This window comes from Taurulus bubalis (assembly GCF_910589615.1).
Source record: "Taurulus bubalis genome assembly, chromosome: 12".
Taxonomy (NCBI): Eukaryota; Metazoa; Chordata; class Actinopteri; order Perciformes; family Cottidae; genus Taurulus; species Taurulus bubalis.
Genome location: NC_136600.1, coordinates 18,163,325 through 18,173,493, shown reverse-complemented (window position 1 = coordinate 18,173,493; position 10,169 = coordinate 18,163,325). Strand labels below are relative to the sequence as shown.

Here is a 10,169-nt window from a genome sequence, read left to right as displayed (position 1 = left end):
CAGAGTTAAAAAAGCCCCAGTGCTGGAGCCAAGTCCAAAACTGCAGTGCGCCGCTCAGTCTAAATCCAGCCCCAAGAAGCGTGGCCGTCCTCCCAAGCGACCCCTCCCCGAGGACCACAGTCGAGATGCACTGAATCGCACTGACAGGAGTGAAGATTTTCACACTCCTGAAAAGGGGAACAGGCAGCTAAAGATCAGGAGGCTGATTAATGAGATGAAGAAAAGAAAGAAGAGGAGACTTCACAAGGTAATGCTGTCTGGGTATGTGGGAAAGGAGGGAAGGGGAGGCCAGGCAGCAGATGGCGAGACTTCTCTGAGAGTGAGTAAATCAATAGAGGCTACAACAGTACACACACTCTCAGCTCTGTCCTCCTCCTTTGGGAGCAAGTTGGGCCCTCAGATCAATGTGAGCAAGAGAGGCACCATCTACATGGGCAAGAGACGAGGACGCAAGCCTAAAGCCCACACAGCTAACGCCAACTCCCAGAACACCACACAGTCGTCCCTGTTTAACAATCCCTCTGAAACATCTCTCTTCTCATCTAACCAACCCCAGCCTCCTCTCTCTCACCCATTTCCATCTCCATCTCTCACCCACTCCAGTGGGGCCCAGAGCCCTTATAGTGAAGGCAGCCTCACGGAACCAACATCTTCCCTACTTTTTCCTCACCCTTTCTCCCTTCCTTCCCCATCATCCTCCTGTACCTCCCCCCGTCCTCCCTCCTCCTCATCCCTCTCTCCTTTTGTGAAGAAGAGTTGTCCATGTCAAGGAAGGCATCATTTCCCCTTTCACCAGTCTTCATGTAAGCTCTCCTGTCCCACTCCTCCACTGCATCATACACCAGGCTCTCCTGGCCACCTGAAAGAGGCCACCCCCTCCCCCAGGAGTGAGTCGCACAGCGAGGACACGCTGCCTAGCGATAGCGGGATAGGAACGGATAACAACAGTGTTTCTGAGCGAGCGGAGATGAGGGGGGTTAGAGGCATGTTCAGGTTGGGTCAGGGGTCAGGAGTGATTCTGGGGGGTCAAAGGCACCCCTCCTCTCTTGTGGATCGTCCCTCCCCTGTTTCTTCACCGCTTTCTCTAATGCCGAGACACACAAACCCCATCACCAACTCTACTGTGGAGCGGCACAGAGACCGACACAGGCACAGGCGAAGGGATTACGACTGTTCCTCATCCTGTTCTTGCTTGTGCCCGTGCTCCTGCCCAGGACACACCAAGTGCTCTCCTTTGGACTATTACCCATGCCTTGGACACAATACACTGAAGAGACAGAAAAATAAACATAAGAAGAAGCACCAGCAGCTGCACATGCAGGATCCAGAGTTTCTGGCCGAGCTAGAAGATTTGATTGGTCAGTTCAGCGAGGTCCACATCGGACGGCGAAGTTGGGCGAGGACAGGATTGGGACAGAGCTTTGATGGGAGTAGGAATGCTGCTGGGGGAAGGCGTCATCACTCCTCCCATTCTCTCCGCTCCAACATCTTCAGGATCAATCTGAATGGCTTCTACTCTCCTCACCCTTCATCTTACTCTGCTAATCCCTCCTTCTCCCCCCAGCCTTTCTACCCTTGCCAGCCAGTGCATTGCAGCAGGAAGCCGGACAGCAGGCAATGTGGTTGCTCGTCAAAATTTCAGGAGACCGTTGAAAATATGGGCTTTTACAGTGGCTATCCCCCGGCCTCGTCACTTTATCACCACCTCCCCAGCTCCTACCAGCTTCCCTCGCCACACCAGTACGCCCCCCATCAGTCCCATCATGCACACTTCCTCCTTAACCCTGCCAGGTTCCACAGGCGGAGGAGCAGGTTGCTGCGGGAGGGAGCTTTAGGAGGAGAGGTTGGGGGAGATATAGGAGGCAGTGGAGGAGCCCCACACCTCAGCTCAGGGTTCACATCCAGCCTCTCCTGTGGCTGTGGGAGGAGTGAACACAAACACAAACATAAACACCGGCACCGGCACTGCGAGCAAGACATGGATGAGGAGGAGGAGTTACACGAGGAAGAGGAGGAAGATGGAATTGAGAGAGAGGGGTTGGCTAGTTCAAAGCCAAGGTCAGGGTTCATTTTAGGGCAAAGTGAAGGAGGAAGAAAAGGGTCAAGAGTAACGGGGTCTGCTGCTGCTGCCACATCGTCATCCTCAGCAGAGAGGTTCAAACACACATCTCTCACATCACTAGGGCTGGGTTCCTCTCACCTGTCTTCATTTGGAGGAAGCTGGGGCGGTCTGGGCCAGAGCTGGACGAAATTTGGGGGCCTGGGAGGCACAGGATTTGGAAATACAACTCCCAGCTGGAGAGGCTTTACTGAAGAGCAACATACAGGCAGACGGATCGCATCAGACGGAGAGGACGAAGACGGTGAAGATGAGTCACACCTGTACAGGATGTCACCGTCCCCAACACACACCAACCTGTTCACATCAGCTGCCTTGGCAACAGGGGGGAGGGGTCTGAGGAGCGGATTGGCCGGTAGGAATCCAGGAAGTGGGGACAGGTCATGGAGGAAAGATGAGCCAGCATGGACTGAGAGGAGAGAAGCAGGTAAGGATGCATGAATGGTTTGATCAATAAATCTGTGACTGAGTAGACATGCCTGTACTGGCTGTGAGGTCATGTTAGCATTTGCGCTAAAGTGGGTACAAATACTGCAATGTTAGTATTTCTCTGGCTATCTGGGTTGATACATGCACACACAAAAACTCCATTGTTAACATGCTATGTGTTGTGTGAATACATAGTTGCATTGTGTGGCAAAAAACATGCATCCATAGAATACTGACAGATAATATGGAAAATCTAACGTCAACTGTGCTTATCATTTACAGCACCCAAATCATGACAGCTAGCTGCGTGAATAGGTCGTATTCCAAGAGGCGCTTTACACGTCCGTGGTTATGACAGATTTTTGTATTTGCAGAATGTGGAGATGAGATTTAGGCACCAATAGTTTGCCCACTATAGTGACAGCATTGCTTTTTCTCAGGTGTTGTTGAGTCACACATCAAAGACTGGAGGGTGTTTGAGAGGAAATCAGACTCCGTTCTTTTTATAGCCAATTTCAGACTCCCGCTGCTGTGCAGGATATGTGCCTATCTCTCTCTCTCTCACACACACACACACACACACACACACACACACACACACACACACACACACACACACATGTAAATGTTACCACTCAGCAACCACTCTGTTGGAATTTTTAAAACGTGTTATAGCAGGAGGGTAGCATCTTGATGGAAATCTTCCAGAAAATCTTTGAAATCTTCCCGGCCTGCAGTGAACCACACGCTGTTGCAGCCCGGGGCTACCCAGTGAACACAGTCATTAGTTAACCACCAGATTGGCTATTTAAAGCTCGGCCTATCCCTCACTGCTGGCCAACTGACTTGGAAAAAGGAAAGAGTGGTCAGTCTGTGAGGGACTGTGGAAAATGGATCAAAAAGATAGATGACCACAGGAGTGATTAATGAAGGAATAGCATGGAGGTCAGAGTGTAGGCAAAAACAACTTGTGAGGGGAAAATGTTTAGTGAAATACATTTGACATCAATTCATCATTTAAGTAAACACACATGCTTTTAAGTTCAGCACACCAGCAAGGGCACACTCATACACATGTTTTCTCTCTGTCTTTGTCTGCTCAGCCTTTTGAGATTGTGTTCCATATTAACCGATCAAGCAAAAACTATTTGTGTGGAAGAGTGCATACGCGTGCATGTTCATGCCAAGTTTGCATTCTGCACAGTGGCCATTCTTGTGTTTTTTTGCTGTGAATGTGCGTACATAAATCACCTCTTAATGCATTTCCCAGAAGTGAACTGGTCAGAGGAAATGTTGTGACTCACATAATATGTGTCCCATCCGCATGACTCAGCCTAGACTGGCCTCACATCACACCTCCTGCTGGCTCAATCACTGATCCACATCTGTCTCATTTCCTCTCCGCCACATAAACCCCTCCTCCTGTGCCTCAACCCCTCCCTCCCTCTTTCCATTTCAATGACCGCAGGTTTACAAGGTGATTCAAGATGCCGGGGGCAGCAGAAAACCGTGCCAACGCCAGACAGTGTGGCAGTGGGGGAAAAAAGAAGGCCAGGACGGCCCAGAAAGCATCCACTGCCCTCCACTGTATCCTCCCTCATGCACTCATCTGCAGCTCCCTCCATGTCATCACCCGGCCTCTTGCCAGGACACAACAGAGATGGGAGAGAAGTGGGAGGGCCAGAGAGAGATAGAGGAGGCGACACAGGGCAGCAGGTGACAGAGTTGGAGCTGCAGGCCAGGAAGAAAAGGGGACGGAAAAGAAAACATGGTGACTCTCCTTGTCATCAGAGGTAAACACTCACAACTGTATTATGAAGTACCTGAGCTGGTTGACTTAAAAATTAAATACAACCACTCAATGCTGCTTTATTAACCCACTGTTTTCAGCACTGTGTGCTAAACCAGTGCCTTTTCTCTCTTTCTCTTTTTCCTCTCTATCATTCTATCTCTCTCTCTTCATGCTTTCCTTTTAGTGTCGCTGAGGATAAACCCGAGTGTGACACCCCCACTGAATGTTTTAGCCCATCAGATGTCGACCAGGCTCCATCTCAAACAGTAACCATCCAAAGAGAGGAAAGAGCAGATGGGCCTCCCAGGAAGAAGTTTTTGAGGGCGGGTCTTTACTCTGATGATTACAAAACTACAGAGTACGTTGACAGAGTTCATTCAAAAGCATTTTTTTTTTTTGGTTTATGTTTTTAATGTTTTTAAGTGTCTTTTCTAGCCCGCCCTCCGAAGCCCGACAGTTGTGCAAAGAGAATATGGATTACTCACCGGGGGAGCATGAATATAGCCTTTTACCTGCTCCCATAAATGTTGGTGAGTATTTAAAAAAATGCCCAAAACTGCTGTATTTTGTTGTAGCTGCGATTGTTCACCCAAATTGCCTTTGTGTCCTCCAGGGAAGTATCTTAGGCTGAAGAGGATTAATTTCCAGTTACCTTATGATGTTATGTGCCTGTGGCAGAACAATCAGGTACAGTGGAGCCCCATTAAACAGAATCAGGAAGTCAGACGGGCAACCTAATCCATCATTGGAAATAAAAGAGTGTTACAAGGAGATTTGTGGAGTGTCATGAATGTACATGTAATTCTGCTGTTGTGTTGTCACAGCTTCAAAAGCAGCCTGCTGTCCCCCTGAAGAGGAAGCGGCGTTACTGTGAGTTGCTAGTATTCAATGTGTTGTCTTCAAGTTTAGTAGATGGATCCAATCACTACTCTCCTGCAGCGTCTTACTCTGTATCTCTCTCTGCTTCACTCAGGCCGGCTGAAGGAGAGGCTTGTGTCCTCTCATCGGACAGCGGTGAGTTCATGTGGCTTCGGGTTATTTCACTTTAGTGAAGAATGCGGCTTTAATAAGTGTTAAACTTACAAGCGTCCCTCGATTTTCTTTTTATTTCACAGGAGAGCTCTAGCGACATCACTAGCTTGTTTCCGCACCTCGATATGGAGCCTTTGACCAGCAGCGAAAGGTATGGAAAGACCTCTGCGATTAACATAGATAAACCATTACTGAATTAATGTCAGTGAGCTCATGTTTCTCCTTGTGTGCCGGGGCAGGAGCTTTGTGGTGAACCACCACGTGTTCCTTGTGAGGAACTGGGAGCTTGTGAGAGACAGACAGATCCGACTGAGGATAGAGAGGGAGACAGACGCAGAGGGAGAGGAGCAAGACTCACAGCATCTGTCCTGTGATGGAGCCAGTGGGGACGACAGCCACATCAAGTCAGGTCCATGAAGCAAGTGTGTGTGTTAGTTTTTGTTTCTGTAGGTGTTTGTGTATGCACATGTGTATGTGGTTGAACTCTATACATTTTCATTTCAACATCTGTATAGATTTCATCTGGTGTCTGGTGTTCTCTCTTTTACTTAATGTGTGCATGTAGGTGTGTGTATGTATGTGTGTGTATGTGTGTGTGTGTGCTCTGCTTACAGCCCGTCGTCCTCATATTCGGCCTGTCTTCCCATATCATACTCATCAGCACGAACTAAGTGGTTTTCCAACCACAGAATTTCAGCCTGCAGAAATGTTTCCCTATTTGTCATCCAGTGCTGCTGTCCAAGAACCCAGCCAACATCAACTTTCCCCATTAGCAGTGAAACCACACCGTTACCATCAAAGACTCCATGACTGATTGCAGATAGGAATCAAGGGGAAATAAGGACACTCGCATAATTACAGATATATCTGTAAAATACATTATGCGCTGTTGTCATTCCCTCCTACAGCGCCTTCACTAACATACAGAATACTGTTTGAACTCTGACCTCAGATCAGCAAGTGGGGGTGGAGGTGACGGTTATCAGCAGTGACCCCCACCATCAGAGTCAGGACACCTCCAGCTCGCTCACTGCCAGCCCCCGTGTGAGTGAAACACCTCCCACCCAACTACTCAAAAGTCTTTTCTTTCTTGTTCATGCATATTTCCACAAGGATAAAAATCTGCTTTTACAATTAGTTGTCCATACTTGTTCACCACAGCCCACCTACACCCAGAACAGGCAAGATGAGGAGGGAGAGGAAGAAAAACGAGGGGAAGAAGAGGTCTGCAGCAGAGAACACAGGAGGAAACGGCTGAATGATTTACTTTTGACCCTGCAGCATTCATAAGCTAACAATGAGAGGTAGGTAGAACATCAGATACAGAAACAAGAGGGACTCAGAGATTTATACGCATTGCCTTGTTGATATTATCTTGCCTTTACGTAGGTGGGACCACTCTGAGAAATGGACCAGGCCCACCATCGGACAGACGGACAGGAACTGATGTCACAACACCGCTATTAACAGTAGTAGTGACACAGAGAACAAGCGAGAAAAAGAAGAAGTGAGATGGAGAATTATAGCAGCTGAAAGACATCTCACACACTGACAGATGAGTGTGGTGAACCTAGCGCTCTGAAGGGCATCACACCAAGGATGAAACCATGGCAACACATCTTTTGTCCAAGCGGCAAGGGATGAGAGAAACTGAGAGAAACTGTCCCGGATGAAAGAAATAAAAGAAACAGACCAGCTGAAATGAATTTGCACTAGTGCTGGATGATCAAGCACACTAAAGACTATATATGTATGCTGAGTGAACACACTATAAACACACACACAAACACACTTTGTTTGCTCTTACTTAGGCACCTTAAGCAAAGACAGACATTGGTCAGAGACTGAAAGTGGACATATATGGTACTCAGCATTTCAGCTCTGAAGCTTCCAAGAGACAAGGCGCTCAGGAGCTGCCCGGGGATACAAAAATGTAGCCTAGGCCCTAAGTAGGTCAAAATTGAACCCTCATTTACTCATTAAGCTTTCAAAGTCACATTGCACCTTTGGGAAATGACACAAGAAGAAATGATGAACCAGTTGAAAGCTGTTGAGACAGTGGTTGGGTTTTTCTTCACTTTACCAAGACATTGTCTGCTATGTACCAGTGAATAGGGAGGGGGGGGGGGGGGGGGGGGAGGGGTTGGCTTTGTGATAGGAATTTTGGCATCGCTGCAAGAGAATTTCTAATGAGGTTTTAAGAAAGAAGTTATTTTTTGAAAAAAAAAGCCAGCTTAAGCACTGTCTGCTTAAGAGATGGACAAAATATATTCATGATAGGAATGTTTATTGTTGACTATTTTCAGTATTGCTTCCTGGGGAAGGGAGAGAGGGGTAGAAAAGTGTTTTGTTTACCTCAGATTGCCTTTGAGAATGTTTTTGCTCCAGAGCATTGACAATCAGAATGTCATAGGGGGAAGAGAGGAGACAAAACTAGAATTGATTTGCCCCAAATGCTCTGTAGAAGTGCCATGTTGTCTTGTGTACGTACCTAAGCAACTCATGCAGTCGTTAAAAGCAATATCTCATCTAATAAGGACTATATAAGGACTTCTGTTGTTATGGGTTTTTTTGTGAATATCTAAGGAGGTCATTTTTCTGTACAGTTGCATAGTAGATTGTTCTCATGTTAGACCATTGGGCTAATCCACTTAATGGAAGTAACCATACGCAGTTTAGTTTCATGTGAATGTACATAGAGAGAGAGAGAGACCTGTTTTCCTTCTATCAGCAGTAGCGTGTAAAATGAGTATTATACATGACAATACTATTGGGATTATACATAAAACGTATATATATCAAATAGTTAATTTTACTAACATGTTTTTAACAGAGTATAAAGCTGACCAATATATCAGTCATTTGTCCCTAAAATTGACTATGATTGTATATTATTTTTTTGTAGAATTACATAAGCTGTCTCTTTTGTTAGCTGATATTTTGTGAGCTAATTATTGGTCAGACAATCAGTGACAGTGATTTAGTCTTTCCAGTGTTATATTCTGCTCTCTTTCAGTAGTGTGGCTTCTAATAACAAGCCAAGAAAGTGCAATTTCTTTGACTGTTTACATACTGTATGTATATTTTTCTTCTTTCCTTTTTTAACTAAGCACTACATTATTGCCAGTGGATGATTAACTTTATAGCAAAGGTACACATAAAGAGTTATTTATCTAGTTTGCATGACATGTAACCTTTGCCTGTTGCCTCTGATAATATGCATCTGAAAAACAAAACATCAAAAACAACTATAACTCCATGCCATAGAATGTCAGCTCAGACTATTTGCCTCTATAACCATAATAATAAAAACATTTTATGTCTACTACTAAACCCTTCAGACTCTTGGTGTATCAGTTATAAGGCTTTTTACTTGCTGTGTGTGTTTTGGGAGGGTACTGCAGTGACTTGAATCAGGTTGAGCTAACAGTGCTATCTAGTGGAGTTAGATTGTATATCTCAAACTGTGTTGTTCTCCATAATGACCCACAATGGAGGACACTATCAAAGGAACACGGTTGCAAGATGGGGGAGGGCTGCAGCTCATTCCGGAGATTTATTCTCCTCTTTCCGCCCTTCACGACACCCGAGGGCATCCTGGGATTTAAAAAAAAAAATCACTAAGAAGTGATAGAAATCTCCTCTATGAATGTGAAACGGACAAAGTGTGTAGTTAGGTTTCACAGTCTTAACTTCCTTTGCAATCTGACACGTCGGTAGTTTCCGGTCACATTTCAGATACAAATATAGGACATATACTGACATGTATATTTCTGAGTGAGGCATCTCCTACATTCTTCCATGATGATTTGATGTACAAAACTCAGATGAATAGGGCTTTTAACATGAATTTAAGTGCTAAAATATGACTCAAACAGCTGCCCAGCTTTGGTTTGTACTGATCATTTTATTTGGTGTATTTACAAACAAGCACATGCAGGAGGTTGACAGTGACTGACACTAGAGGGGCACTGAACATATGCAATAGTAGGACACAGGGATGTCTACAGGCTACATGACACCAGAGAGAAAGAGGAGTAGAGGGAGGTACACATCTCATTCTTACACACAAGCAGACACAGACACACACACACACACACACACACACACACACACACACACACACACACACACACACACACACAGTGAAAGTGCAGGATGTGCAGACACACCAATGTGCTCACACTCATCTCTGCTCTCACTGCCAAATACGTTGCCATGTGCGCATGCACATGCGCACGCACAGACACACGCACACACGCACACGCACACACACACACACACACACACACACACACACACACACACACCCAGATAGATAGAGACACTTGATGGATCAGATAGAGCTCTTCCTTTCAGAAACTTCAATAGATCAATAATTAGCACATCCAATAAATTAACAGCTTTCGAACAAATGCATTTAGACCAGAATCTCACAAATAAACAAACCAAAATATATAAACACAATTGAATGTGTTAATTGAATGTCTGATATTTCATCTTTATCGAGACACTATTTCTTGTAAACACCCAAGGGTTATCCATTTGATGGCATTTTATTGTGATCATAAGTTATGAGCACTGGTTCAATTAAATGCTACTGGACAGTTGCCATAGTGACTGTAATGTCATGCTACATGGCATTGACACAATAAAACGAGGAAACTTTAAAGGACTGGGCTTTCCCTGATTGATCAATAGCAATGAAACAATCCTGCTGTATTAAATGGAGGTCCTTTAGGGTCAGCCTTTCCTGACCAGTTAAAATCAGTCTCTTTTATATTAACTTTAACCATC

At 45.5% G+C, this 10,169-nt stretch overlaps 1 protein-coding gene across 2 annotated transcripts; it reads left to right on the top strand.

Moving 5' to 3' along the window:
• The first annotated feature begins 2,294 nt into the window (after positions 1–2,294).
• LOC306744510 (uncharacterized protein) lies at positions 2,295–8,695 on the top strand. 2 transcript variants are annotated; one of them, XM_079227168.1, is made up of 12 exons: positions 2,295–2,546; positions 4,017–4,341; positions 4,525–4,698; positions 4,776–4,870; positions 4,954–5,027; positions 5,165–5,210; positions 5,314–5,354; positions 5,456–5,523; positions 5,612–5,781; positions 6,325–6,416; positions 6,534–6,676; positions 6,762–8,695. In XM_079227168.1, the coding sequence occupies exons 1-11, from the start codon at positions 2,390–2,392 to the stop codon at positions 6,660–6,662; spliced, it is 1,371 nt and encodes a 456-aa protein (XP_079083294.1). In that variant the 5' UTR covers positions 2,295–2,389; the 3' UTR covers positions 6,663–6,676; positions 6,762–8,695. The 2 variants fall into 2 exon arrangements, 1 of the variants encoding a protein (XP_079083294.1); XR_013771100.1 differs by lacking the exon at positions 6,762–8,695 and having other exon boundaries at positions 5,612–5,794; positions 6,534–6,555.
• Positions 8,696–10,169: the final 1,474 nt, after the last annotated feature.

Bases quoted from the DNA above. Each gene is read 5' to 3' on its own strand.
- LOC306744510 (XM_079227168.1), top strand. From the start codon at position 2,390: ATGTCACCGTCCCCAACACACACCAACCTGTTCACATCAGCTGCCTTG. The intron at 4,871-4,953 runs GTGAGTATTTAA...TGTGTCCTCCAG, and splicing joins ACCTGCTCCCATAAATGTTG to GGAAGTATCTTAGGCTGAAG. The intron at 5,782-6,324 runs GTCCATGAAGCA...CTCTGACCTCAG, and splicing joins CGACAGCCACATCAAGTCAG to ATCAGCAAGTGGGGGTGGAG.